We start from the raw sequence: 26,931 nt of genomic DNA, 5'->3' as shown, positions 1-26,931 counted from the left end.
CAACCGAACTCCAAGCCCAAATCCTCTCCCACCTCCCTCGAACGGATCTCCCAGCCGTCGCTCGAGTCTCCCAACACCTTCACGCCGTTGCGATCGAGATCCTCTACCGCAAAGTCGAGATTCGATCCCGGAAGCACTTCGACTCGTTCTTCCTCCCCTCCTCGCTCCTCCCTCCCGGTTCCATCGCCGCCGCTGAGCACGCAAAAGCGAGGACGACGCAATGGAAGAACATCAAGGTCCTCGTCCTCGACTTCTCGAACTTTATACATCGTGCCCCTCCCTTTGAACTCGCCAGATCGATGAGAGGAAGGAACGTCGAACCTCTTCGGCTCGACCGTCTTCAACTGGGACGCACCCCCGGAATCGAGGCTATCTTCCCCTTCTTGGACCCACTCGAACTGGACATCGGCAGAAAGCAGTCCTGGGAGGCACAGTTCGCTTCCTTGGACCTTCTCCCAGAAGGATCAAGGAGGAGGACCAGGACGGTCATGCTGTCTGTCAGGATTCCTTTCGCCACTCGACCCCTCTCCCTGCCCCCTTCCCCATCCTCCTCCTTCTCCCACGTCACCTCCGTCGCGATGGTCCTTCAGATTAGCCCGTCGGTAGATCGAAATCTACTTGAGGGAGAGGAGGTCGTCCTTTGGATTCTTCGGTTCTTCCCCTCCCTCGAACGGCTTCGGATCGTCGTCGCACAGGAGTCGATGAAGAAGGCTCTGGCCTCGCTGTTCAAGAACGGATACGGCGGGAAGGGAGAAGATTTCTTCACCGTTGTGATTGGGGTTCCGTTGAAGGAGGTTGCGTTTAGGGAGCCGTCGGGTGCGTGAAGAGAGAGAGACGCGTCGGGCGACTTGTTTTGGTTCTCTCTCTTTTTTTTTTTTTTTTTTTTTTTTTGGCTTTTCTGTTCCATCTGAGTTTCAATCCGAGTTCTTTTCAACTACTTTACGACTCTGCATAACCGCTTTCTTCTCTTTTTCTTCCTCGAGACGGAGGACCGCCAGAGAGCTGAGTCTTTGAGACGCGTCTCCCAAATGGTCCATCTCTAACTTCTTCCTCTCCGGCTCGTCCCTTCTTCCCGATTCGAACTCCTCTTTCTCGCACCTATACACACACGCACACTACCAGCCCTGAAAAAAACCCTTTCCTCTCCTCGTCTCTCTCGCGTGGGAATTCGTCGAAAAGAAAACGGTCATGACAGCCCATCTCTCTCCCCACCTCAACTCCTCCTCTCTCTCCTCTCTCCTCCCATCCCTTCGATCACTTCCCTCCCACCTTCCCACTCCCACTCCCACTCAAATGCAAAGCCTCTCCAACGCCCTTCACCGCGTCCAATAGACTCTTATCCTCCTCGCTGTAGGCCTTCTTGAGCTCGCCTGGTGCATCTTCCGTCTTCTCCTCCGAACCCTCCTTCTTCGGATCAGGAAGATGGATCTTGTACTTCCTAATGAATTCCGAAAAGGGCGAAGAGCGAGCGATAACAGAACAGAAGAGAAGAGAAGCGGGTCAGCTTGAAACGAAACTCGCTTCGACGAGCTCAGCTCGACGATCCACTCACGCCTCAGTCCTTTCCCTGTCCCTTTTCAACGCCTCAAAGTTGACGACTCCGTTGTGCGATAGGGCGTTGGGGTTGGCTCCTTCCGGTGGAGGAGGAGGTGGAGGGTTCAAAGTAGAAGCGGTGGTGGTGTCGAAGCTGTGGGAGGAAGGAGGAGGGTTCAAAGGCATCGAGAGTTCGTTGCTTCTGTTTCGGGATGGGTTGGTTCGGCAGTGGGAAGGAGAGGAACCGGGAAGCGCGGTAGAAGAGGACGGTACGGGTCGGTTGGGTGGGCGGGTGAGGGTTGGGAGGGAGGAGAGGGAAGGCAGAGGGAGGGAGTGAAGGAAGGCCTGAGGACGATGACGTTGAGCTCGTTTTCGAGAGAAGGGCCTTTGTCGCTTTTTCTTCTCGCATGGGTTTCCCCTGCCTTCCTCGAGTCGTGACTTATGGCTCAAACGAGAAAGAGTACGGAAAGTGCAGGAGCCAGAAAAGCCTTCATCAATTTGCAGCAACCGAAAGCAATCAACCAAACGACTCCTCCTCTCCCTCTCTCTTTCCTCAACGGCACTCAACGTCGACCGCCTCTTAGTACCTCCTCGACTCTCCTCCGGACCTGGATCGATCGTCGTAACCAGCAGCAGGAGCAGCGTAGGTATCGTCCCTCCTGGGGGCTCTGGAGGAGGAGGACGAGTACGAGTCTCGAGGGGGGTAGTCTCGGGATCCCGACTGGGAGTAGGGTCGCTCCTCGTATTCTCGTCGTCGAGGGGGAGGGGGAGCTCCGTCTGAGAACGAGGCGAAAGAAGAAAAGAAAGGAGTGTCAGTGAGGAGAGAGGATCAAAAGTGAAAGAGAAAGGGAAGGGAAGGAGCTGAACGCACATCGATCATCTCCACCTCGTCGGTCGTCGTATCGTCCTCCGCCCCTAGAGTCGTCTGCATAGCCGTAAGATCGGCCGTAGGAGGAAGAAGAGCGGTGGGAGTAGTCGTCGTAGTCGTCGTCGTAGCGATGGCGAGAGGAGTAGTAGGAGGAGGAGGAGGAGGGACGCGTGTAGGAGGAGGAAGAGGAGGAAGGATGATATTCTTGCGAAAAGGGAGTCAGCACGGCGTTCTTCTTCCCTTCAGAGGAGACAGGCTGGGTGAGGTAAGTGAAAGCACTGACCAGCGTATCGAGAATCGTAAGGTCGAGGATCGTAAGGTCGCTCGTACCCTCCTCCGCCTCGGGAAGGAGGAGCTCGTCGCTCCTCAGGCTTGGGAGGTCCGAAGTATCGTCCGGGAGTAGGGGTTCGAGCTCGTCCTCGTCGGGCCTGATTGGACCACGAAAGAAAGAAAGAAGAAGAAACGAGAGGTGAGTTTGAGAAGAGACGAGGAAGGAAGGAGGGAGCGAAGCGGAACTGACCTTCTCGACTCGCATGGTCTTTCCTCCGAGATCGGTTCCGTTGAGTCCAGCGATGGCGGCATCGGCTTCGTCGGAGGACTTCATGGTGACGAAGGCGAATCCTCGAGACTCCTGGGAGTGAGGGTCGAACATGATCTGGACCTTGTCGATCTTTTAAGAGGAAGGGAAGGGAAGGGAAGGGAGCGAGGTCGGTCAGCTTTGGAAGAAAAGGGAGGAGATAGAGAGTTGCTGCTGCTAGATGATGGGAGAGGATAGTAGAGCTGAACGTACGACTCCGTACTTGGCAAAGTGATCCTCGAGAGCTCGCTCGTCGATGGAGAGAGCGAGGGAAGAGACGTGAAGGTTGTTTCCAGGGTTGTCTCCTCCTCCTCCTCCGGGAGGTCTGTTTCGCGAACAAAGAGAAGCAAACGACGACAGAGAACGAACAGTCAGCTCTCTGTTCTACCAGCGCAAGCAAAACAGAAGAGTAGAAGAAGAAAAAGCAAAGCAACTCACCCTCGACCTCGTCCCGAATCCACGTCCATCCTCCTTCCGGGGGAGGCGCTCCTCTGTCTTCCTCCTCCTCCAACGGGAGACCTTCGTCCTCCGTCGTCTCGGTCTCCACCTCGTCGAGGAGAAGCGGATCGATCTCTGTATCCTCCGGAAGCGGGTTCCTCTCGTCGGGAGGTGGAGTAGGCTGAGGAGGGCAAGCAGGAGGTGGAAGGGCGGGGTCAGGTCGAGTCCAAGGGGTGCGAGGGTGTGAGTCGATGCGATTGCGAGGTAAGTCGAGATTCGCAAGGTCGTATAGAAGGGAGTGTTGAGAAGGACGAAAGAGGGGAGGGAGAGTTGTATGTAGTGGATTGAAGAGGACGAAGAGTCGAGAGGTCGAGTCAAGAAGGAAGGAGGAGAGATCCCCGCTGGCTGGGATGGCGTGCGGGTCCTGTCTCTATATATCGAAGATGGAGGTTGTATGCTGCCATGCTGGAGTCGAGTCGAGATGGGTGGAGTCGTGGACAGTCGCCCTGACGAGAGGATGGATGGATGGATGGATGGAATCGAGTCGAGTCGAAGGGAAGGGAAGGAACCCGAGGGAAGGTCGCCCTCTCCTCGTTCCCTCTGCTGCTGGGATTGCTGGTTCTCTATATAGTCGAAAGTCGTCGATGATGATGAAGAAGCGTACCGTCGTTGTCGGACATTTTGGATGAAAGAGTTGAGAAAAGGGAGGGTGGGTGTTGGAAGAGAGGGAGAAGAGAGAGGAGAGGAAAGAGTCAAAAGGGACGGAGCCAAAGTCGGCCTGTTAGGGTTAGGGAAGGAAGAAGACCCCAACATCCACCACGTTCGAGGTAAGTTTTGCCCTCTTTTGTCGCGTTGGAAGCTGTTGAGAAGCTGTGCTGACTACTGGGAGGATTTTCCTTGCTTTTTTGAAGCAGAAACACGCTCCATCTCGTCTCGAAAAGATCAACAACACCTCTCGGCGTCGAGCTCGCGACTCCTTCCTCCCCTTCCCTTCCTCACGATGGCCCTTCCCTCCTCCTCCTCCTCCTCCTCTACATCCAAACCACCCGCCGGTCGCTCGTTACGCTCAGCTCCAGCTTCGCACTCCTCCGTTTCTCCTACGAAGAAGACGAACGCGGCCTTCACTCTCCTGGAAACTCCCGTCCAAACGACTCTCAACGAGTTCACCCGTCTCTTCAAATCCATTCAAGGAGCAGCCTTCCTGGGCAAACCTCTCACGGATACGCTCCTTTCTAGAGAGGATGGTCGTCAAGACAACGAAGAGGACGAAGAGATCTTGGGAGCTGCGAAGGAGATGATCAAAGGTGAGCTTCAACGTCCCTTCCTCTCTCTCTCCCTTCGTCGCGTCCTCGAGACTGATTTTCCTTCCTTCGTTTCCTTCGCGTCCAGCCACCAAACTCAAACTCTTCGCTCCTTACCCACACCTGATCCCCCTCCCACCCCTGTCCTCCTCCCACCCTTCCACCCTCCTCCCGTACCAGAAACTCAACCTCGCCTCCTCCCTGCTCCTCCTCCAGTTCATCTCCATCCTCCCTCTCACTCCTCCAACCTCAACCTCCCTTGCTGCTGCTTCCAAGCGTAAACGAGGCCGCCAACCCACCACTTCCTCTTCAGACGGGCTGGAGCAGTTCAACCTCGCTCTCAAAGAGGGCGAAACCATGGTCCGAGAACTCAAGAAGGGTCTGGTCGGAGGAGTGATGAGTCTCGTTCAGCCCGAGGAGGCCTGGGAGGGTGGCGAGGACTGGTTGGAGAAGAGTGCGGGCGTTAATTTGGGGAGGATGAAAGGTGGGAAGAAGGGCGGTGGGGGGGTAGAGGGAGCGATGGCGGAGGGGAAGGAGAGGAAGAGGAGGAGGACGGAAGGGTGGAAGGAGAGGGTCGAGGTTATGGTGGAAGTTTGTACCGCTGTGAGTGCTCATGATCTCTTTTTGGATCGTTTGGCAAGGACATAACGTGTTGGTGGTGGAGGAGGAGGGACGGAGAGGCGAGACGAGAGACGGAAAGACGCGTCGAACTGACACTCCCACGCGTTTCCCTCCCCTCTTCTTCTCCTCGCAGATCGTCCTCCTCTCCAACCCCTCCGACTCGGACGCTCCCATCGACTCCCTTCACGACCCTCGAATCCAAGAGATCTTCAAGGGAGACTTCCTCGACGACGACGACGATCTCGTCGCTCGACCCGACTTCAAGGGACCTTCCGGAGCGGTCTTCAGGGATCTGAACGAGAGGAGGGTGGTTTCGACGACGATGTGGAAGAAGGCTTCGATTGCTAGGGCTGTGCTGGTGAGTGAGGGTACCATGTTGTTCGGAGGAGATGAAAGGAGGAGAGGAAGCGACGCGTCGAAATCTTTCGTTGCTCACGCGTTCGCTGACCCTTTTCTTTTCGCTTCTCAACAGCTCAACGGTCTTACTCCCGAAGAAATGAACACCAAGTACCCTCTCGACAAGATGGCTCAGATCGTAGGATCCTTCCTCCTCGCTAGACTCTGGTTGCCTTTCCTTTATCTCGAGGAGCAGTGAGTCGTCCCTCTCCCTCTTCCATCTCTTTTCCTCCCTTCTCCTTCAACTCTGACTGATACGACCCTTTTGCGGCTTCATCATCGTCCCCCCAGAACCCTCGCCAACCCCAAACCCTTCTCCTTCCTCAACCCAACCTCCCAAGGCCGGATCCTCACCGGAAAGGACTTTGGCGGACCTCCCTCTCCTCCTCCCGTCGCTGCCAACAAGAAGACGAAGAAGGCTTTCACCACCATCGCCGCCGCAGGGAAGAAGGCAGTATCGAAGTCGAAACCTCAGTCGTCCAGGAAGGTCGTCGCCGCCTCCGACGAGGACGAGGAGGATCGGATCGTTCTTCAAGAAGGAAGCAGTCTCGACGAGATCGAGAACGACTTGGGTTCTTCTTCTGCTCGCTTCGACGACGAGGAGGAAGACGAGGAGGACGAGGATGGAGAGCAACCCGTCGAGATGTCCGAGAAGGCCAAAGGGAAACGCTCCTCTCGACTCGTCCCAGCCGAAGAAGAAGAAGACGACGAGGAGGAGGAGGATTCCGACGCGGACATGATCGAAATCGTCGACGAGGCTTCTACCGACTCGGATGATGACGACGACGACCAATCTCAAACTCAAGACGAGAGGGAAGGAGGCATCACCGAAGACGACCTGATCGGCTCGGTCTCTCGCGACCCCGGGGAGGAAGCTGGGCTGTCGAGGAGGGAGCTGACTCCCCTCAGGAGGAGTTTGGCGAAGGATAGGAGGTTGCCGGAGACGAAGAGGGTGAAGGAGACGGGGCCGGCGATGCCGAGGGAGATGGTGAGGTTTTTGGAGAGGGAGGTTGGTGAGTCCTGGGTCGACGTCTTCGTTGGCTTCTTGTTTTCAATCTTGCTCGTTCTTGGTGGAAGAGCGAGAGAGGAGAGAGAGCGCGCATTCGTTTGCTGACCGCCCTTCTCTGTTTTATCTGTCGATTTACAGCGAAGGGAAAGAGTCTGGAACAGATTGTGGCTCCGGTGAGATTCGTCTCGACGCGTCTCCGTCTCCGCCTCCGCTTTCTGCAAGGACTGAACTCTCCTTCCCTTCCCTGTTCAGCTCTCCCGAACCATCTTCTCCTCTCTCAAAAACAACAGCAACAACAACAACCCCTCTCCTATCGCCTCCTCCTCGAAATCCAAACCAAAACCCTCCTCCTCCAAACCCGTCAACGCCTCCCTCTCCGACGAGGAAGAAAACGATCCTCAACCCAAGCTCACGCCCGCCCAACTCGCCAAACGAGAGAAGCTCCGTCAGATCGAGAGGAACAAGATCCTGGGACTTCACGTTGGCGACGAGGAGGCTGAGCTGGCTGTCGAGGAGGACAAGGAGGAAGAGGAGGACGAGGAAAACGATCCGATCGCGTTGAAGCCTACGCCGGTGAAGACGAACTCGTTCGTGATGCCGAGTGGGTATATTTATGCGACGGGGGGGAATCAGAGGGGGAGGAAGAACTGTGAGTTTTGTTACTGAAGGAGAAGAGGAGACGACGCGTTTTGTGTTCTCCGTTGCGCTGCTGCTCGGTTCTCATTCGTTGACTGACATTTCTCGCTCTCATCTTCTTTATATCGCCTCTATGTAGGGACCGCCGAGGAGGACAGATGCCTTTTGGACGCCATGAAGATGATTTATCCTCAGTCGAAGGTTCGTGGTCGTCTCCTCTCTCACTCTTTCCAAGCTCACCACCTCCCTTCCTCTTCTTCGATCGTCTTGTCTTGCTTACAGATGTGGAGCAAGATCGTCGCTCTCCATGGAATCAACGGAGTTGACTCGACCGTTCTCAAGGATCGAAACGTGTTCGTCGCCTCTCTCTTCCTTTTCCTCCCTCGCCGAGCCCTCGAGCTCGGACTAACGATCCTCGTTCGCTCGTTTTTCGCTGTGCTTTCAGACAAAGCTGCAAGGATCGAGCTCGAAACATCAAGATCCAGATGCTCAAGGCTAGGAAGGTCGCTCCCGAGTATCTCAGCGGGATCAAGGTTCGTTCGCTCTTTCCTTCTTTCATCTTGCCCTTCTTTCTCTTTCTCGTCATCTGACTCCCTCCTACTCCCTCTTTTTTTTCACTCTTGACCTTTCCCTCTCCCAGATCGACAAAGAAACCCAAGCCATCCTGGACCGACGAAACGGCATCGTTGTCGACGACCCTGCTTTCGCTCCTGTTCCTCGCCCTGCTCGAGTGGTCGCTGAGGACGATGGAGAGGAGGAGATTGATGAGATCGAGGAGGAGGAGGATGAAGGGCAGAGGAAGAAGGCGAGGGTTAGTGGGGAGGGGGAGATGGAGATGGAGAACGAGGAGGAGGAGGATTGAGGAGGAGGTCGTTCGCGTTTTCGTTCCGTTTCTGCGCTCTATCTCTACTATCTCTAACTGCGTGCTTCTCTTCGTCTCTTGGGCTTCATCTCTGATCCATGCATGCGCTTTCATTCGACTTTTTCTTCTTCGCCTCCCTTTGCTCACTCCCGAAAGAAAGAAGTCGCGCAGGCGGTTTCGAGTCGAGCTCAACAACAACGAACCTCTTGCTTTGGACCACAACGGTCACCTCCCCTCTCCTCTTTTCTCTATGTCTGGAATACTTCAACCTTCTTCCAATGGAGCTAGCAACTCGGCTATGGATACCTCCCTTCCTCTCTCTACCCCTTCGAAGCTCGTGCTGAAGACGAGTGAACCCATCCCTTGGAGCTCAAGGTCCGTTTCCTTCCTTCTCCTGTGCCTTCTGCTGCAGCTCTTCGTTTCTCGAGCTGATCAGCTCTTCACTCGTTCTTCTGCCAGCCCCGAGGACATGCGAATCCGACCTTCCAGATCCTCTACCACCATCCTCACGGCAGCAACCCGACTCGCTTCCTCCTCCTCCTTCGCACCAGCTCCTCCTCCTCCTCCTCCCGCCTTCAGATCCGCCCCTTCAGCTCCAGCACCAGTGATCCTCACCGGAGCTCAACGTCGTCGACTCGCCATCCTCGGAACCCTCGACGAATCTCCCGCTCCAGCCGAATCCTCCATCCTCTACGCTCGAGCTCAACAGCAACCAGTCGCTTCCTCCTCAAAGGTCACCCTCAACCCTCCTCCTCCCCCTCCAGCGACTTCAGCACCACCACCAGCAGCTCGGTCGTATGCTCCTGAGATCAGGATGTCAACTTCGACGGGGAGTGCTGCTTCGAAGGATCGCGCTAGGACGGCTCTTCAGCAAGCTATGATCCCTTCGAGACGACCTGGAGCGACGGCTCCGCTCCCTCCGACGACAAAGGCTCCTGAGGCAGCAGCGGTAGCAGAGAGTAAGAAGAGACCTTGGGAGGCTGGGAATCATGAGTGAGTCTGACTCTGACCTATGAGTTGGAAGAAGCTGGAGCTATGAGGGAGGAGGAGCTGATGTTGAGCTCGGTTCGTCTGTGGTTCAAGCAGAGCTCAGAAGGACTCCAGGAGGAAGCTCGCTTCATTCGCCTACGGAGGAGGTTCAGGTTCAGCTTCGACATCCAGCGTCCCCATCAGCATCAAGGCCAAGGTTGTCCTTTCGCTCGAGCAGCAACAGGTCCTTCAGCTCGTTCTGAACGACGGGATGTCGTTGTTCTTCACGGGATCCGCTGGTTCGTCGTTCTCTTTCTCCTCTTCCTCCTCTCCCTTCTTCCCTCCATTTCCTTACCCATCCCACTCGTTCTTCCTCGCAGGTACCGGTAAATCCGTCCTCCTTCGAGAGATCATCCAATCCCTTCGACGAAAGTTCTCTCCAGCAGCCAACGTTGTCGCCGTGACTGCTTCGACTGGAATCGCCGCTTGCAACATCGGAGGATCAACGATTCACTCGTTCGCTGGGATCGGGTTGGGAATCGAGACGGCGGAGGAGTTGGCGAAGAAGGTTAGGAAGAACAGGAAGGCTGCTCAGAGGTGGACGACGACGAAGGTTTGGATCATCGACGAGGGTGAGTCTTGCATTTCTTCTTTCGTTCTGGGTTGGGATGGGTTGGTTCTGGTGGCTGGTGGGAAGGAATGAGAGGGAAGACATGAAGCTGACTTTGAGGTCCTGCTGGTGGAATAAGTGTCGATGCTGGACGGAGATCTGTTCGACAAGCTGTCGAAAGTGGGTCAGATCATCAGGAAAAGACCTGAGCCGTTTGGTGGGATTCAGGTGAGCTTCTATCCTTATTTTACCTTCTCAGCTTGATGCTGACTTTCTGTCTCCTCTCCTCGACTAGATCATCGTCACCGGTGACTTCTTCCAGGTTCGGCGTCTCCTCCCTCCCTCCCTTTGTTCGACCGCTGACTCCTCGACGCGTCTCGTTTTTTCAGCTTCCTCCCGTTTCGAAAGGAGTCGCCAAGTTCGCCTTTGAAGCCAAATCTTGGTCGGAATGCGTGAAACGAACGGTTAACCTTACTCAGGTCTTCAGGCAGAAGGATCAAGGTGAGCTTTCGTTCTTCGACGCGTCGTTTCCCTCGTTGCCTTCGCTCTCGCTGACCGCTGACCTCTCTCTTCCCAGTCTTCGTCGACATGCTCAACGAGATGCGATTCGGAAAGATGACTCCCAGGTCTATCGCTACGTTCAAGTCTCTCACGAGACCGGTGGAGTATCCTGACGGAATCGAGCCGACCGTGAGTCGTCTTTGGCTCTCCTACCTTACAAGCTCCGTCTTGAAACTCACCCTTTTCGTTTTCCGTCTCCGTATTCGACTTCTTCGTTCCCCAGGAGCTCTTCCCTCGCCGAGAAGACGTCGAGAAATCCAACAACGGTCGACTCGGGATCCTGAAGACGGACGAGATGACCTTCCGAGCTATCGATGGTTCGTCTCTCTTTACCTTTCACCTCGATCCCTTCGCAACCTACTGATCGTCTTACTCTTTTGGCGTTCCTTTCTCTCCCACAGGCGGAGCTATCGTCGACGTCGCCCAACGAGACAAACTGCTCTCGCACATGCTCGCTCCTCAACGACTCACCCTCAAAACAGACTCCCAAGTCATGCTCATCAAGAACGTCGACGAGCAACTCGTGAACGGATCCATCGGGAAAGTCATCGCCTTCGTGGATGTTGCTGGCTTCGCTGCGATGAGGAACGGAGGGGCTGAGGAGGTCGTGGAGGAGGAGGGAGAGAAGAAGAAGCCCAAGGCTAGTGTGGCGAGTGGGGTGAGGATGCCGGTGGTGCGGTTCGTGCTTCCCGGAGGTGGGAAGAGAGACTACCATGTGCAGCAGGAGGACTTCAAGGTCGAGCTGCCGAGTGGGGAGGTGCAGGCGAGCAGGAAACAGGTGCCGTTGGTTTGTGAGTTCAAGATGTCTCTCTTTGGGTTCTGTGCCTCGACATGCTTCAACAGCTGACTTTCGTTCCTCGTTTCTACCCTCTGATAGTGTCCTGGGCGATGAGCATTCACAAATCGCAAGGTCAAAGTACGTCGCTCGTCTTGCCTCAGCGTCTCTCTCGATCGACTTCGAACATGTCTGACTTCTTTCCTCCTCTCTCGCTCTCTCGCTCTCTCTACCTCCTCAGCTCTCGAACGAGTCAAAGTCGACCTCCGTCGGATCTTCGAAAAGGGCCAAGGTGAGTGAAACTTTTCAATCACATCCCGTCTTTGCGTCGAGCTGACCTCTCGGTCGTCCCTTCTTCCTCTCCTCGCATCGCTTCCGAAACAGCCTACGTCGCTCTGTCGCGAGCCACCTCCCTCAACGCCCTGCAGGTCATCGGATTCGATCCAGCAAAGGTTCAGTGTCATCCGAAGGTCGGTTTCTCCCTTCCCTGCGTTCCGTTGTCCCCTTCGCGTCGTTGCTGACCGTCCCTCTTCCCTCCTTCTCCTCAGGTCTCGAAATGGAGCGAAACGCTGGAATGCCTCAAGTGACACACCCTCTCTGCTTCTTCTTTCTCTATACTTCGCTTTTGCATCTCTACTTATCCTTCTTTGCCCCCCGTCGGAACGATCGACGAGCTTTTTACTTTCCGTTCGGAACTCGGAGGGAAAACAAACGCGTCCGCCAAAGCTCGTTCCTTTCTTTCCCCTTTCTCTTCACCTTAGTTTTAGCGCCACCGTGCCTAGCCCTGAAATCATTCTCGCTCGCCTTTTGCTTGTTGTCTACCAACCACATCAGTCGACTTTCCGCTTTTCTGCTTCCTTTCGTTCTCCTCTCTCTCTCTTCCACACAGCATCGGAGGGACGGATCTCTCAACTTTGACGACGACTCATGCTCTTTATCTTCGACACTGCTGGACTTTCGAGGGCTGGGAAGGTGGGAGGGAAGATAGTCGAGGAAGAAGGAGGAGGAGAGTCGAGAAGGGGGCTTTTGGGGAGGTTGATGCAGAAGGTTCGAGGAGCAGGAAAGGTTGAGAGTCGAAAGGTTCGTCCTCGTTCCCTTCCTTTGGCACACTCCCCTTCCCTTGTCTCTACACACACTCTCCCCCTTTCCCTTTGTCTCCTCTTTCTCGTAGAGGCTCGTTACTGATCGAAAAACTACGTGTTTCTCCCCTTTCTGTACCAGCAGACGACCCACTTCGCAACACCTCGCATCCCGCCGTCCCGTTCCTCCTCCACAGGCTCCTCCTCGTCCTTTCTCTCCCGACTTTCCTCTCGAACCTTGTCGACCATCTCTTCCTCCTCATCCAAGTCAACCTTCTCTCACTACAACTACGATCCCATCGCTTCCATCGTCTCCATAGTCCAATCCCTCCGGCTCACTCTCGATACCAACCCGATCTCGCTTTCCGCCAACCAAGCCTCAGCTTTCGTTACCAAGCTCGAATCGATAGGATACCACAACATTAGGATCGCTCAGGATGTGAGGCAAGGCGTAGAGGTTGGGTTTGGGAGAGGGAACTTGAGAGAGTACTTGAACTGGGTAGAGAGAGAGTTGGAGGGAGGAAAGAGGAAAGGGGAGGGGTTGTTTACGAGTTGGGGGTTTGATGTCTCGAGGGTGAGTTTTTCAGCTCCAAGATCGGCTGAGGCTATAAAGATACCCCTGGCTGATGATCTCCTCTCTCGTCTCAGATCATTCCGATCCTGACCATCGTGCTCCAACTCCTCGAGTCTCGAGAACCGTTCGACGTCTCCCCTTTCGTCGCCGCTCTCGAACCGCTGGATTTGACGACCTCGAACGGTCTCACAGTCGTCTTCTGCAAAAACGCTTCCTTGGAGGAGAAGAGGGAGATGATTTCGGACATGATAATGGTGAGTTCGTTTCTCGTCGCGTCCTTGGTTCTTTTCGGGCACTGACACTTCCCTCTCTCTCCAAAGCAGTACTGGCAAGATCACTCAACCCCTCTCTACCACCTCAACGACTTCTCTTTCTACATCGGTCTCGGCAACGCGTCAACACCTCATCATCGAGCTCCCATCTACGAACCTTACCCGTCCGAATCGAGCTCGACGTTCGTCCTCTCGTTCGACTCGCTGGAATCCGTGGAGGAGGAGGAGGAGGATAAGCTGCCTCTTGCTTTGGCGATGGACGCGGGTTCTGTGGTTGAGTTTGAAGGTGTCGCTGTTTTGGAGCAAGGAGGGGGAGGAGACGTCGGTGAAGAAGACAGAAGGTCGGAGGAGTCGGTTCGTGAGGCTTGGTGGTTGTGATTTCTCGTTGTCTAGCTTGTTGTCTTTCGTTTGTCCGTATGTTCCCTCTAACGACCTAATATTTGATCCGAGTTGTACTCTTATGATTTATGATGATCTTTAACGACCGCTGGAGGCATGGAGGGGGGAGAGAGACGATTGAGGACAAGTCGACGCGTTCGCCTAAACGACTCAGCTGCTTTCGCCTGGATGACTTAGCTGATTTTGGCATGCATCGCTCGAAGACAGTTCGGCCCAACATTTGAAGCTTTCCGGGGGCTTTTTAAACCTGTTCGACTTCAGCACGGGCGGCTTCAGAACCGCTTCCGACTCCCGCTTTTCCTCCAACCACGTCGACCCCAAAACCATCGAACATGGACGTCCGTTCTGCTTTGCTCTATTCAGCTCTTTCAGCAGCAGTCATCTTCGTCGCTCTCGAGTTCCTTCGCACTCGTCCTCTCCCAGGAATCCCAACGACTCCCTCTTTCCCTTTCCTTGGACACGTCCTCGAAATCGTCTTCCACTTCACTCCACAGATACCTCAGGCGATGGTCGGTTGAGAAGTGTTTGAGACGGCAGTCATATTAACAGGACAGTGCATACGATCTTTGACGACCTCGAGAAAGCATTCGATAAAGGAAGAAGATCCGAAGGTGAGAGAGTTCAAGGAATCGAACAATGATCGTCGACGCGTCTTTCCCCTCCCTCGCTCCCATAGCGCTCTCTCGATCTGGACAAGATTTTGAGCAAGGGACTCATGCATGACGATTTCGAGATAAGACTACTCCCTCCTCCCTCCCTCCATTCGACCACCCTCCCAAAGCTACCGACGCCTCGAAGTCCTCGAGCTCGAACTCCCCGTCTCCTCCAGATCATCCGTCGCCGTTGGTCGTCTTCTGTAGCTGTGGAACGAGTCGAGCGGATACGAGAGAGAAAACAGGAAAACGAAGAGAGAGAGTCAGCGAGAAGAAGGCGGCACGGAGGTCATGGAAAGAAACGAGCCAGACGAACGAGGCGAACGAAAACTCACATCTCACTCTCCTCCTCTTCGTCCTCCCCACCCTCCCTGATCGTCTCACTCCGACTCCCACCCTCCCTCCGACTACTGCTCCCATGCGACCTGCTCCCACTGCCACTTCCATTCTTCGACGAACTCGACTCCCTCTCCCCGCTCCTTCTCGAACTCGACCCCGAACTCCTGCTGCTCCCCTCCTCCCTCCTCGAAGAAGACCCCGAACTCGACTCCTTCCTAGAGCTCGAACTCCTCGATGACTTCCCATCCCTGTCCCTCTCTCGCTCCCTCTCCCGATCTCTCTCCCTATCTCTATCCCTCGCGCTCCCGCTCTCCCTGTCCCCTCTCGGAGATCTCGAACGAGACCTGTCCCTCCCGGTCCCGCTTCGTCGACTCGACGAGCGTCGTTCCGAATCGTCACGATCCCGATCTCGATGATCCGAGTGATGAGGAGATCCGTTCGGCGTGAGACCGTAATCGAGTCCGTCGACTTGGGCGGAGAAGTCTCTGTCGAGATCCTTTTTGGGTGCGTTGCGAGGTCCTTTGGGGACGTTAGGAGGGAGGGCTCGGTTTAGTTGAGTAGGGTTTTGAAGAGAGGGAGAGATACCGACGCCGGGTTGTTGTTGTTGTTGTTGTTGAAGGAGAGAAGGTTGTGGGTTGAGAGCGTTGGGAGATCCGGCTCCTCCGACAGCGGACGCTGCTGCTGAACCGAGGTGGGAGGAAGGTCCTGTTGGGGGGACGATACCTGAGAAGTCGAGTAGAGGAGAAGAGAGAAGGAGTAGAGTGAAAGAAGAGCGGAATGGAAGCCATGAGCGACAGTTTGAGATGCGTCGACGAAGCTCGAAACGAGGCGAGAGAACGTACCAGCTCCTCCTCTTCCCCGAATAGCAGTCCCCGTTCCAGGTCCGAACGCTCCTCGTCCACCTCGTCCTCGGAAGAAAGGTGCCGCTCCTCCTCGAGGAGCTCCGGGAGGCCCAGGTCGACCTTGTTGTTGCTGCTGCTGCTGCATCTGCTGTTGCTGCTGCTGGAAGAAGTTCTGCTGCTGCTGCTGTTGTTGGAGTTGCTGTTGCATCATCATTTGGTTCGGATCACTCTGTTTTCCGTCGAGGAGGAAAGCGAAAAGAGGGTCAGCGAACGAAGCGAGCTCGACGAGGCTCGTTCCTGAGAGAAAGGATCGGAGACTCACCAACGACGCGTCAAACTCTCCTCCTCCAGCAGCGTTGGGTGTATCTCCCTCCCCCATCTGCTCTCCTCCACCAGCCTGGTTCTGAGCAGACATATCGGCTGCAAAATTCACCCAAAATCCAGAAGAAGAACGAAAGGAGGAAGCAAAAACGTCATGTCGTCAGAATCGTCGTCGCTCGTGGATTACAACCCTTCCTTTTCTACCCTCCGCTTGTTCGTTATGAAAAGAAACTGTATGAACCTCTAGGACCCGTAGGCATTCCCGCCTGCTGCTGCTGCTGACCGCCAGCCATCATTCCTCCGTCCATTCCTCCGAACCCTCCCTGCCCTCCAAAGTTGTTCTGACCTCCAGGGAATCCTCCTTGTTGCTGCTGCTGCTGGTTGAACATCATCATCTGCTGCTGCTGCTCGAGGGAGAGCTGCTGCTGGCCGGGGAACTGCTGTTGTTGTTGAGGTTGGAACTGGTTGAACCCGGGCATCATCTGTTGTTGAGACATCTGCGAAGAAAACGAAGGGGACAAGAGGTGAGCTTGAGATCATTGGACAGAGGGAAGAGGCGAAGGGGAGGCTCGTAAAGAAGGATCGGAGCGAAGCGAGAGCAGGAGAAGAAGAAAGCGAGGGAGAGAGAAAGAGCTCGAGGCTGAACTCACCATTCCCAACCCGTCCACCATCTCGTTCATCTCCCTCCTCCTCCTCACGTACGCCGTCCACGTCACCTCATCGAACCCATAGTTGAACCAATCCGAGATATCCGATCCAGGGATCCTCCAGTCCTTCTTGTCGAGCTGATCCAAGTCGATCTCGAAGATGGACCTTCCGTCGGGGAGGATTCCAGCGGCTGCCAGATCGATAGGTTGGTCCGAAGCGGGTGCGAGAGCTACTGGGAGGTTGGAAAGAGGGTTCGCTGAAGGGGTACCATTGGCAGCGACGGTTGTAGGAGTGGAAGACGAAGGTCCAGCGTGAGGCTGAGCTTGGGAAGGGTCGGGAGAAGGTTGACCTGTTGCTGCTGCCGCTGCTAGAGCTTGTTGATGAGCTTGGTAGGCTTGTTGAGCTTGGAGATGAGGTGGGAGGAGAGCGTATTGTTCTTGAATCTGTTGTTGACTCTGAGCTGGTGCGTGGACGACTGAACGAGGGGCTGAGCCTGGGAGGAGAGGAGTGGTAGCGGAGGGTCGAAGGGAGGGAGTGTATTCGGTTGTGGGTTGGATTCCGGTGAGGAAAGCGGCTGGAGAAGAGAGGAGCAAACGGAAGAGATCAGTGGACTGCTCGAGAAGAGGTCAAGCTCAGGAAAGCAAGGCGAAAGAGGACGCGTCGGAAGGAGGAGAGGGAAGGGAAGGAAGGAGGAAGCTCACTCGAACGGGGAGGTGCTCCTGGGACGACTTTGGATGCTCCTAGACCATGTCCTACGATGACGGCCTTGACAGCGGATGGATTCCTATATAGAGAAGAAGAGAGTTAGTTCAGGATCTGTACAAAGACAGAGATGGGAGACCTACCGAAGGTCGAGTACTCGTCCTGCTGTTGGGTCAAGAACGATCTCGAGATCCTGAAAGAGAGAGAAGGATGAAAGAAACAGTCAGCTCTATGCCTGGACCTCAGCATACAGAGTCAAAGACATACATCGTCTGAATCAGTTTCATCCTCTTCGTCGTCTTCCTCCTCCTCCTCCTCCTCCTGAGCTGCTGCCTCGACGGGTTGAGCGCCGTTCGTCGTCGAGGTCGAAGGAGCTGCTGAAGAGTTGTCTACGTGAACGAGGTCGACTCCTCCAGCGAGAGTAGCGAAGGGATCGTCATCGTCTACAGGAGCGAGAGATCCAGCGTCGGTAGTCATCGGTGGTGGAGGTGGAGGAGCAGATCTGAAAGGAGGAGGGGGGAAGGAGGTCAGCTTAAAGAGAAAGGAGGAGAAGAGCTGGGTAGAGGAGCTCACGTTGATGTTTTTGGTGCTTCATCTCCGTAGAGGAAAGCGTCGTCGTCGTAATCCGCTTCGTCGCCGTCCATCGTGAGAGAAAAGAGAAGAAAGGGAAGGGAGGGGATGGTCGTTGCGAGCTTGAAGGGGAGGAGGGAAAGGACGAGAGGTCAACTCGAGAAGCTCAATTCTGAGCCCGAGTTTTGCGAGCTTCCCTCGTCTGGAAGATTTATCGGAGGACTCGGCTGGTCCCATTGGGGGATATGTATAGCCTGGATATTCACGTCGACGTTAAAACCTGCCTCGGAGGGCAACAAGGTGGTATGAGACGGAGGAGATGAAGATCGCGTCTCGACGGCAAGGAGCAAGGACTGACGAGCTGGTCGCTGCTTCTCGCCGGGAAGGTCAGCGGTTTTTACGTAGACAGAAAGAAGAGGTTTACATAAGAGAGCTCGAGGTTTCCGTCAGCCGTGTTGCTGTGAGGACGGACGCAAAAGGGAGAAAGAAACGAGTCGGACGACCTCCCTTGAGCCGCTTTGCTTGGGATTTTGACCCCCTGAATCCAGATTTTCGAGTGTTTTTGCCGGCAACTGCTGACATTTCGAACTAGCTCGTATCTTCAGCTTCCGAAGTGCAACTTTTCCTACGTTGACGACGGTGAGAGTCGGGAAGCAAGCACTCTCGAGGTCGCCCTCTTCCCATTTTCGAGTCCGCTTTGGATCTTCCACCTCTCACCTTCCCTCCCTTCCCCTTCCTCCCATCCCCTCCTCCCCTCCCTCCTCTCGCCTCGCTCTCTCGTGGCTCTTTGTATCCGCTACAGCATCGACCGATACCACAGGAATCCATACCCGCCTTCCTCCAGCATCTCCAAAGGAATCGTCGTCCGCTTCAACCTCGTCCTTTCCTCTCGTTCCTCCCTCTCCTCCTCCCTCCGTAGATCGATGCTCTCCGCCATCAGTCGATAAAAAAACAACAAGACGGAAACACCATCTACTACTACCAGAATCTCCCTTCACCCCCTCCTCCCCTCTTTCCACGCTGCCTCCTCTTCCTCCAGGCTTAGGCCTCGCACCTCCTCCCGGTTTGGGAGGTGGTCCGTCTCCCATCGTCAACCAACCCTCCAACACCTCCTCATCCAACGCTGCAGGAGGAGGAGTCAGCAACAACTCCAACCTCGTCACTATAGTCAAAGCTCAGATCGTTTTCCTCTTGAGTTCAATCAACGAGGACAACTTTACATCAAGAGTAGGAGAGATCAGAACGGTGCGTTTCCTCCTTCCCTTCCCCCCCTTCCCGCCTTCTCTCCCTCGCTTCCCGCCCTTCGTTGGCAGCATATAACCACCTCTGAGCTGCTCTAGAACCTCGTCTAACTCTCCTCCATCGATCCCTTCCTTTGACTCTTTAGCTCTCCGACCATCATGGTCCCGAAACCTACCACCACTTCCTTCGCCGCCTCATCCTCACAAACGCGCCATCTCTCACCTCTCCCAACGCTCCCCCAACCCCATCAGCACCAGGAGGAATGGTCTGGAAACTCCTAGAGGTGGAAGGTAGACGGGTAGCTAGGGATGTCCTTCTTGGTGAGTCGTACTATCTTCTTGCGACTTGTCCTTCGTTCTCCTTCCATTGCTGAGCTGTCGACAAAAGAGCTGACCTTCCTTCCTTCCTCTCCTTCCTTCGCTCCCTCTCACCTCCTCTTCTTCCTTCCTCTCTCAGGACCTCACTTTGCCACCGCTATCGACACCGCTGGAGAGTCGGACATCTTCCGAAACTTCACCTTCCTCAACTTCGCAGATCGAATCAACCTCTCGCCAGGCGAACGTCTCTCCCTCGGATCAGGCATCGTCTCAGCCTCCCCTCTCTCCCCTCGTCTCCTCGAACAAGGTCGTCAACTCGTCAGGGACAACCTCGACGCATCCATCGACCTCCTCGGATCCTCCTCTCCTCCTCTCCCCTTCTTCGACGCAGAAACAGACATCAGTCCGGGAATGGGAACCCTCCTCCTCACCTCCCTCCTCACTCCTCAATCGCCTACTCCTCTCATCTCCCAAACCCAACGAGCAGGACTCATCTCCGCTCTGACCAACAAGTTCGGTCCCTCGTTCATCGCTTCAGCCATCACAGCCATGCCGCTGCCGATACCAGGACTTGGGCTGGCCGACTTCCTGCTCGAGCTGGGAGAGGTTTCCGAGCCGGCGGCGTTGAGACTCGTGATGGAGCACTGGGGATTCATCGATGGAGAATCTGGATTGGAAGAGAAGGTCGGAGAGCTGGTTCGAAGTGTGATTGGTGGGGTGGTTGAAGGTCAGGGAAGTGTGGACGGGCATGCTCTCATTCAGGCTTTGGCTTCCTTCGTGAGCTTCCCTTCCCTCCCTTCCTTCCTTTTTCTTCGTGCTTGGCGCATCCTCGCACGACGAACGACAACTAATCACCTTCCTTTCCCTTTCCTTCGCTCCCACAGGACCAAGGAAGCATCCGTTGGTCTCACATCGTCCAATCCTTCGATTCGACCGGCAACCCTCTCCTCCTCCTCTCCCCTCTCGGCTTCCCTCTCTTCCTCGCCCTCCTCCTCAATCCTCCCCAAGCTCCCAACCCTCCCATCGCAGGTCTTCTCTCCCACACCTGGTCGAATCCTCTCCCTCAACTCGTCCTCATCGACCGTCTCCTCTCCCTCCCCTCCGACACCTTTAACTTTTCGGCTCTCCCTTCGCCTCAGAGGATCATTACGAGGGAGGACGTCGCCGATGCTCCTCTGGCGTTCGCCAACAGCACCTGGAACTGCAAGGATATCTTCGAGGTGTGCGGGAAGGCTGCTGCGAGCGAGGATGCTGGAGTGAGGGAGAAGAGCAAGGACATCATCGATAAGGGAGTCAAGGCGGCTCCCGAGGTCGTGTTTTTGGGAATGGTGCAGGCATCGGTGAGTGTTTCGTCCTAAAACCGTCTAATTCTCGATAATTGTATCGGTTCGAAGCTGACTCGTTCCGTTCTTGCCTTCGTTCTCCAGAAACCATGGCCTCCCGCCTACTCGGAGACGGTCGTTCGACTCCTCGACATGCTCTACGAGCAGTATCCCAGCCACACCGTCGTCTTCACTCGTCTCTGGCAGCTCGACCAAGGTCTCGTTCTCAGCTACTTCGATCGTCTCTACCAGAACTCGGAGATGAGCATCAACGCCATTGTTGACATCGCTCAGGCGGTTCAGGTTCGTCCGATTTCCCTCGTGCTCTTCGTTGAAGGTCAACGACTATTTTACTGACTTGGCTCTTTCTTTCGTGTCGCAGGGTCTCGACGTCCTTCTCGGATCCCGACGAGTTGAACTCGCCTTGGACGTTGCTGCCGTTGCTTCGAAGCGAGAGCTCATCAATCTCGAACAGGTTCGTTCTCTCCTTCCTCCGACTCCCTCTTCTCGTCCACCGTTCTGACCTTTTGCCTTCTCTCTCTCTTATCTCCAGTGGATCGAACTCTCGATGAACCTCCCAGGAGCCGACTTCGTCCCTCACGCTCTCGCCTTCTTCCGTTACAAGATCGCGTCCGAGCTCGACCGACAGGATCAGGACGCCGACGCTCGAACGGTCGCTCTTTCCCCTCAAACCATCGCCACCTTCCTCCGATCCCTCTCTCGAGCTCACCTCACCGAGGACGAGGTCGCCAATCTCTCGGACATCCGTCTCATCTGCCTTCAGCTCCACCCTCGGCTGATGAGCCTCGTCCCAGGATCTCAGCAGGAGCACGGATTCGCTGTCGTTGCCCTCCCAGAGGACGTCGAGACGGAGGTCGACGAGATCTACCACAAGATGTACGACGATTCGGACGAGATGCCCGTGGACGAGGTCGTCGACTCGCTCGTCGCTTGGAGGAACTCGCAGGATCCGAGACGACTTCAGGTCTTCGCCTCCACCCTCTACACCCTCTTCGACGAGTACAAGTTCTTCCACACCTACCCTCCCAGAGAACTCGCCCTCACCGGTAAACTCTTCGGATCCCTCATCCTCCGTGGACTCGTCGAGAACGTCCCTCTCCAGGTCGCCATTCGATTCGTTATCGACGCCCTCAAGTCTCCTCCCGAGTCGGCCACGTCCAACTTCAACTTCGGAATCATCGCTCTTCAAGCCTTCCAAACCCGACTCCCAGAGTTCCCCGAGGTCTGCGACGCCATCCTCTCCATCCCTCACCTCCACGAGAGCCATCCTCACCTCATCGAGTTCGTTCGAACGACGCTGGCGGATCGAGATACGGAGCTCGGAGGGTCGAGAGGTCAACCCATCGTCGAGGAAGTCCAGTCGCCGACGTTCAAGGCCCTCAGACTCGATACGTTCGACATCTCGGAACCGTTCGACGACCCGGACATGGATACGCAGGACGCCATCCTCTTCATCGTCAACAACCTCGATACCAACTCGTTCGAAACCAAGACGCAGGAGATGCGAGACGCGTTCCAACTCCGTCACTCGAGGTGGTTTGCCCACTACTTCATCCAGGCTCGAGTCTCGGCCGAACCCAACAACCACCCTCTCTACATGCAGTTCCTCGAGGCTCTCAACAAGGGTTCCCTCGAGAAGCACATCCTCTACGAGACCTTCGCCAAAATCCACACCCTCCTCAACTCGGACAAGACGGTTTCGCAGGCTCCGGATCGAGCGACGCTCAAAAACCTCGGATCCTGGCTCGGACGTCTCACCCTCGCTAGGGACAAGCCTATCAAGCACAAGAACCTCTCCCTCAAGGATCTCCTCATCGAAGGATACGACGCCAAACGACTCATCGTCGCCATCCCCTTCGTCTGCAAGGTCCTCGAGCAGTGCTCTCGATCCAAGGTCTTCCACCCTCCCAATCCCTGGCTCATGGCCGTCATTCGTCTCCTCGTCGAGCTCTACCAAGGAGCGGAACTCAAGCTCAACCTCAAGTTCGAGATCGAGGTCCTCTGCAAGAGTCTCTCCATCGACCTCGCCACCATCACTCCGACGACCATCATCCGAGATCGACCCGTCGACGATCCCGTCTCCGCCATCCCTCCTCCTCCGACCCTTACCGAGGATCTCGCGCGACTCTCGATGGGACCAGGCTACGGAGCTTCCGGAGGAGTCGCAGGCGTCGGAACCGAGGCGACTCAGAGGATGTCGACGATGCAGCTCTACCAGTCGGAAGCCGTCGCAGCAGCCGCCCAGGCAGCTCTCAACAGGAAGGTCGACGAGCTCATCTCGGAACTTCCTCACTTCCTCGTCTTCCACTCGGACGCCATCCCCTTCAACACCAACACCACCCTCAAGAGGATCGTTCACGTCGCCGTCGAACGAGCCATTCGAGAGATCGTCGTCCCCGTCGTCGAGAGGTCGGTCACCATCGCTGGGATCTCGTCGAGGGACCTTATCACGAAGGATTTCGCTACCGAGGGAAACGAGGAGAAGATGAGGAAGGCCGCTCACCTCATGGTGCAGAACTTGGCTGGAAACCTGGCGACGGTGACGTGCAAGGAACCTCTCAGGACGAGCATCACGACCAACGTTCGAGCTCTTCTGCAACAGAACGGATTCAGCGATGTGAGCATCCGTCTACTTCGTCTTCCTCTTCGGGTCTCGTTGTCGATATCGAGCTCCAGCTGACTTCGTTTCGTTCTTTCTCAGACCACCATCTCAGCCGAATCCGTCACCGCCGTCGTCGCCAGCAACCTCGATCTCGCCTGCTCCGTCATCAAGAAGGCAGCTCAAGACAAGGCTATCTTCGACGTCGACGAGACTCTCGCCGTTGCGTTCAACGCTCGACGAAGGCATCGAGAGGTGAGTCTTTCCCTCCTTCGTCCTCGTCTTCACTCGAAACTGACTCTCGTTTCCCCTCCTCTCCTCTTCCAGCGATCCTCTCAACCGTTCTGGGATGGAACTCAGTCGGCCGTCAACGTCAACATGCTCCCAGACCTTCTTCGAATCCGTCCGAACGGTCTTCAGCAGGAGCAGCTCGAGGTTTACGAGGAGTTTGGAAACCAGAAGAGGACTCAGAGTACCGGACCTCCTCTCGTTCCAGGTTCGTTCCTATCTCTTTCTCGTACTCTCGATTCGGCTACGTACTAACTTAAAGTCCTTCTTCTTCTTCGCAGACATGAGGCAGCAACGAGGAGGAATCGTCGATCGAGCCGTTCGAAACATCTCTGGCTCTCAACAACGAATCGCCTCCCCAGCATCTGAGGCCGCTCCCGAATCAGCTCCTCTCCCTTCCCGAGCCCCGGACGGTCCTCTCCAGCACCAGCAGGCTCTCGAACTCCTCGCCGTCATCCTCGTCGATATCGATCGATACTTCTCCCAACCCTCGTCGACGTCGTTCCTCTCCCTCCCTCCCAACCACGATCTCAGGATCGCCGTTCGACAGATCCCTCTCATGGCCGAACAGTCCGTCACACCGGAAGGAACCGCCCTCGCTTTCTCCCAGAAGATCGTCCAGGTCCTCTACAAGAGCGAGTCGCCGTTGAGCCGAGAGGTCTTCGTTATCGTCCTTCACCGACTCTGCGAGGTCTTCCCTTCGGTCCAGAAGGAAGTGGCTCAGTGGTTGATTTTCGCCGACGATGATGTGAGTTCCTTCTCCCCGTTTCTTCTTTTACTCTTCTCGAAGATCGGTTCGTTTCTCGTCTCGAAGACCTGTTCTGACTTCCTCTTCCTCTTCGTTCTTCAAACCCTCTCAGCGAAAGTTCAAGGTCTCCGTCGCCGTCGCCCTCATCCGAGCAGGACTTCTTCATGTCGCCGACCACGACGTTCAACTCGGACAGTTCATCCTCAGTCGAGAGAACCCCTTCCGACCCAACGTCATCGACTTCGCCGCCAACCTCATTCGAGAGTGTCTCCTCCAGGAGGTTCCCTGTGCTACCCGAGCTCAGATGGGTCACTCGATCGAGGCTTTGGGACGAGCTGCTCAGAGTGGAAAGGCTACCGAGACGTGAGTTTCATCTCTTCTTCGTTCTTCGACGCGTCGGTCCCGGGCTGACCGACTTTCCTTCCCTTGTTTCCAGCGCCCTCCGAGTCCTCGACGAACTCGTCGCCGCTTCCCAGAACGGACACCAGCAACAGGTCGAGACGGAGGTCGCCCTTCGAGAACGACTCGCCTACTACTTCCTCGAGTGGGTCAGGATGTACCAGATGTCTCCCTCGCCCGAGCAAGCCTTTGTCGCCATCGTCACCAACCTCCAGGCTCAAGGGATCCTCAAGGGAGAGGAGGTCACCTTCCTCTTCTTCCGAGTCTGCGCCGAGACCGCCATCGAAGGATACTCGAAGGCCAAAGCGGCCGATCCCGTCGCTGCTCTCGTCCCTCTCGACGCGCTCTCAAAGCTCTTCGTCCTCCTCCTCAAGAACTACGGAGACCCCAACGGAGCCGAAGCCGACGAGTCCAAGGTTCGATACCTCAACAAGATCCTCTCCATCGTCGTCCTCGTCCTCGTTCAGTCCCACGAGCAACTCGGTCACGACTTCGACCAGAGGCCCTTCTTCAGGTTCTTCTCGAGCATCCTCAACGATCTTCACCACATCGAGCCGAGCATTCCTACCGCTTACTTGGGTTGCTTGAGGGCTTTCAGGTGAGTTTATTTCCTCCTTCGTTTCGACGCGCTCGTTTGCTCTCCTTCTCGTCGTTCGTTTGGACTGAGACCAGCTTGTCGAGTTCCAGCAGCAACACCTTGAGCATGCTTCAGCCAACGCTCCTTCCCGGATTCGCCTTCTCGTGGATGTCCCTCATTTCGCACCATCTCTTCATGCCTAAGCTCCTCGGAGCTGCCGAGAAGGAGAGGGTGAGTCTTTCGTCTTCGTTTCGTTCCCTCGTCGCGTCTCCGAGCTGACCTCTTCTTCTTCCTTCTCCTCTTCAGAACTGGGCCGAGTACCACACCCTCCTCGTCGCCCTCTTCAAGTTCCTCTCCCCCTTCCTCACGGCACCCAAGATGCAGGAAGCGTCTCGAGTCTTCTTCAAGGGAGCGATGAGGATCCTCCTCGTCCTCCTCCACGACTTCCCCGAGTTCCTCGCCGAATACCACCACTCCCTCATCGAAGCCATCCCTCCTCACTGCATCCAGTTCAGGAACGTCATCCTCTCCGCCTTCCCTCGAAACCACTCCCTCCCAGATCCCTTCACCTACAACTTCGTCGAAGGAGACATGGACAAGCACCGAGTCCCAACGATCCTTTCGGACTACGCTTCGGTCCTTCAGTCCAGGGATCTGCGAGCGGCGTTGGAGGATTGCGTTTACTCGGATCGATCGATTCCGGCTTTGGTGCCTGCTCTGAGAGCTAGGATCGCCGTGATGGGAGGAAACGGAGGAGATGGATCAGCGCCAGTCGTCAAGTACAACCTCCCCTTCCTCAACGCCGTCGTCCTCTACGCTGGAGCTTTCGCCGTCTCGGTCACCTGCAACGCCGAGGGATTGGCCAACTTCGAGTTCGACCCTGCCGCTCCCATCATCAAGCTGTTCGAGCTGCTCGCTGCCGATCCGGATCACGAGGGTGAGTTCGACGCGTCTTTCGTTCTTCCCCTTCTTTCTCTCCTTCACCTCGCTTACTCTTTCTCTTTCTTCTTTCTCTCTCTTAGGACAATACAACCTCATCTCCTCGATCGCCAACCAACTTCGATACCCCAACGCCCACACCTGGTTCTTCTCGCACCTGCTCCTTCACCTCTTCTCGTCGGCCTCCCCTCACCCGTCCGTCGAAGGAGCCACCGCCAACGGAACCTCGTCGGAGTCGTCCAAGTTGCCAGAAGTGATCACGAGGGTCCTCCTCGAGCGAGTCGTTGCTGCTAGGCCCCAGCCTTGGGGAGTGATCTCGACCTTCATCGCTCTCCTTCGACAGCCTTCGTTCTGGTCGCACGAATTCGTGAGCCTTCCTCCCTCCCTTTCTTCCTTCGACCTCTAGAATCGAGCTTCGATACTGACTCGTCTTTCTCTTCTACCTACAACGTTCCAGACCAAGTCTTCGCCCGAGTTGACCACCCTCTTCAAGGTCTGCGGTGCTTAGTCGACCTTTCGTCTCTCTCTATCTCTCCTCTCTGGGATGTTTTCTTTCGTTGTTTAGGTCTCGTTTATAATCTCTCTCTCTATCTCTCTCCCGTTCTCGCTTCGCTTGCCTGCTTAGATCCCTTGCTGCAGCTCGTACGCTCTCTCTCTTTCTTCTTTTATCTCTTTTCCCTCTCTGTCCCATCATTGTCTACCAACCGCATCAAAGCACTTCTCCGTCTCTTTTCTTCCCTTTGTTATGTACTCTGTCCGAATGAAACGAATCCTCTCTTTTTCTCAACGGAAAGCAAAGGAATGGGAGAGGCCGCCTCTTCTCTCTTTCGTGGAAGGCTGCCTTCTACAGATCTGGTTCTGTTGATTAGGTGAGTCGCCGTAAATGTAAGCTGATTAATTCCGGCGTCTTGCGGGAAGATGAGA

The 26,931-nt window shown here is 55.6% G+C and overlaps 8 protein-coding genes across 8 annotated transcripts; 5 read left to right on the top strand and 3 right to left on the bottom strand.

The window, feature by feature from the left end:
• The first annotated feature begins 96 nt into the window (after window positions 1-96).
• Window positions 97-846, top strand: BDY24DRAFT_387593 (uncharacterized protein). Its single transcript, XM_076640238.1, has one exon. It carries the CDS (start codon window positions 300-302, stop codon window positions 822-824), a length of 525 nt encoding a protein of 174 aa, XP_076497256.1. The 5' UTR covers window positions 97-299; the 3' UTR covers window positions 825-846.
• Window positions 847-2,879: 2,033 nt separating this feature from the next.
• On the bottom strand, window positions 2,880-3,293 carry BDY24DRAFT_327305 (RNA recognition motif domain-containing protein; the record flags this gene model as incomplete). Its single annotated transcript, XM_076637082.1, has 2 exons — window positions 2,880-3,071; window positions 3,192-3,293. Coding segments are annotated over 2 exons (294 nt in total), but the record flags the coding sequence as incomplete, so codon positions are not given.
• Window positions 3,294-6,370: 3,077 nt separating this feature from the next.
• On the top strand, window positions 6,371-8,360 carry TBF1 (Tbf1p). Its single transcript, XM_076640237.1, has 7 exons — window positions 6,371-6,747; window positions 6,882-6,916; window positions 6,996-7,392; window positions 7,519-7,580; window positions 7,662-7,732; window positions 7,825-7,912; window positions 8,020-8,360. The coding sequence occupies exons 1-7, from the start codon at window positions 6,378-6,380 to the stop codon at window positions 8,239-8,241; spliced, it is 1,245 nt and encodes a 414-aa protein (XP_076497254.1). The 5' UTR covers window positions 6,371-6,377; the 3' UTR covers window positions 8,242-8,360.
• Window positions 8,361-8,673: 313 nt separating this feature from the next.
• On the top strand, window positions 8,674-9,274 carry BDY24DRAFT_46354 (uncharacterized protein). Its single transcript, XM_076644931.1, has one exon. It carries the CDS (start codon window positions 8,711-8,713, stop codon window positions 9,236-9,238), a length of 528 nt encoding a protein of 175 aa, XP_076497253.1. The 5' UTR covers window positions 8,674-8,710; the 3' UTR covers window positions 9,239-9,274.
• Window positions 9,275-12,083: 2,809 nt separating this feature from the next.
• Window positions 12,084-13,998, top strand: BDY24DRAFT_414773 (uncharacterized protein; the record flags this gene model as incomplete). Its single annotated transcript, XM_076643363.1, has 5 exons — window positions 12,084-12,236; window positions 12,378-12,809; window positions 12,884-13,063; window positions 13,133-13,406; window positions 13,844-13,998. 5 exons carry the CDS (start codon window positions 12,084-12,086, stop codon window positions 13,996-13,998), a joined length of 1,194 nt encoding a protein of 397 aa, XP_076497252.1.
• A 158-nt stretch (window positions 13,999-14,156) lies between these two features.
• On the bottom strand, window positions 14,157-15,506 carry BDY24DRAFT_387571 (uncharacterized protein). Its single transcript, XM_076640236.1, has 3 exons — window positions 15,315-15,506; window positions 14,469-15,195; window positions 14,157-14,340 (listed from the first exon to the last, which is right to left on the bottom strand). Exons 1-3 carry the CDS (start codon window positions 15,457-15,459, stop codon window positions 14,262-14,264), a joined length of 951 nt encoding a protein of 316 aa, XP_076497251.1. The 5' UTR covers window positions 15,460-15,506; the 3' UTR covers window positions 14,157-14,261.
• A 260-nt stretch (window positions 15,507-15,766) lies between these two features.
• FIP1 (cleavage polyadenylation factor subunit FIP1) lies at window positions 15,767-17,826 on the bottom strand. Its single transcript, XM_076640235.1, has 6 exons — window positions 17,559-17,826; window positions 17,253-17,487; window positions 17,129-17,178; window positions 16,985-17,067; window positions 16,286-16,857; window positions 15,767-16,132 (listed from the first exon to the last, which is right to left on the bottom strand). Exons 1-6 carry the CDS (start codon window positions 17,627-17,629, stop codon window positions 15,854-15,856), a joined length of 1,290 nt encoding a protein of 429 aa, XP_076497250.1. The 5' UTR covers window positions 17,630-17,826; the 3' UTR covers window positions 15,767-15,853.
• Window positions 17,827-18,478: 652 nt separating this feature from the next.
• On the top strand, window positions 18,479-26,786 carry CDC39 (CCR4-NOT core subunit CDC39; the record flags this gene model as incomplete). The annotated part of the gene is made up of 17 exons (XM_076644574.1): window positions 18,479-18,494; window positions 18,595-18,800; window positions 18,943-19,117; window positions 19,254-19,891; window positions 19,999-20,454; window positions 20,542-20,739; window positions 20,819-20,911; window positions 20,990-23,074; window positions 23,159-23,311; window positions 23,384-23,552; window positions 23,626-24,092; window positions 24,205-24,455; window positions 24,529-25,089; window positions 25,182-25,299; window positions 25,375-26,005; window positions 26,091-26,374; window positions 26,465-26,786. 17 exons carry the CDS (start codon window positions 18,479-18,481, stop codon window positions 26,513-26,515), a joined length of 6,552 nt encoding a protein of 2,183 aa, XP_076497249.1. The 3' UTR covers window positions 26,516-26,786.
• Window positions 26,787-26,931: the final 145 nt, after the last annotated feature.

The sequence above is a fragment of the Mrakia frigida genome (assembly GCF_051309035.1).
Source record: "Mrakia frigida strain ATCC 22029 unplaced genomic scaffold BDY24scaffold_13, whole genome shotgun sequence".
NCBI classification, from domain to species: domain Eukaryota; kingdom Fungi; phylum Basidiomycota; class Tremellomycetes; order Cystofilobasidiales; family Mrakiaceae; genus Mrakia; species Mrakia frigida.
Note: the sequence above shows the minus strand (reverse complement) of the source record. Positions and strands in the feature narration are given on the sequence as shown.

Excerpts from the sequence above, each read along its gene's own strand:
- BDY24DRAFT_387593 (XM_076640238.1), top strand. The coding sequence starts at position 300 with ATGAGAGGAAGGAACGTCGAACCTCTTCGGCTCGACCGTCTTCAACTG.
- TBF1 (XM_076640237.1), top strand. The coding sequence starts at position 6,378 with ATGTCCGAGAAGGCCAAAGGGAAACGCTCCTCTCGACTCGTCCCAGCC. Across the intron at positions 6,748-6,881 it reads GTTTTTGGAGAGGGAGGTTG|CGAAGGGAAAGAGTCTGGAA; the intron begins GTGAGTCCTGGG and ends GTCGATTTACAG. Across the intron at positions 6,917-6,995 it reads TGGAACAGATTGTGGCTCCG|CTCTCCCGAACCATCTTCTC; the intron begins GTGAGATTCGTC and ends TTCCCTGTTCAG.
- BDY24DRAFT_46354 (XM_076644931.1), top strand. The coding sequence starts at position 8,711 with ATGCGAATCCGACCTTCCAGATCCTCTACCACCATCCTCACGGCAGCA.
- BDY24DRAFT_387571 (XM_076640236.1), bottom strand. The coding sequence starts at position 15,459 with ATGCAGCAGCAGCAGCAACAACAAGGTCGACCTGGGCCTCCCGGAGCT. Across the intron at positions 15,196-15,314 it reads TCGGGGAAGAGGAGGAGCTG|GTATCGTCCCCCCAACAGGA; the intron begins GTACGTTCTCTC and ends TCGACTTCTCAG. Across the intron at positions 14,341-14,468 it reads GAAGAGGAGGAGAGTGAGAT|CTACAGAAGACGACCAACGG; the intron begins GTGAGTTTTCGT and ends CTCGTTCCACAG.
- FIP1 (XM_076640235.1), bottom strand. The coding sequence starts at position 17,629 with ATGGACGGCGACGAAGCGGATTACGACGACGACGCTTTCCTCTACGGA. Across the intron at positions 17,068-17,128 it reads GGACGAGTACTCGACCTTCG|GAATCCATCCGCTGTCAAGG; the intron begins GTAGGTCTCCCA and ends TTCTCTATATAG. Across the intron at positions 16,133-16,285 it reads TGGTGGACGGGTTGGGAATG|ATGTCTCAACAACAGATGAT; the intron begins GTGAGTTCAGCC and ends TTTTCTTCGCAG.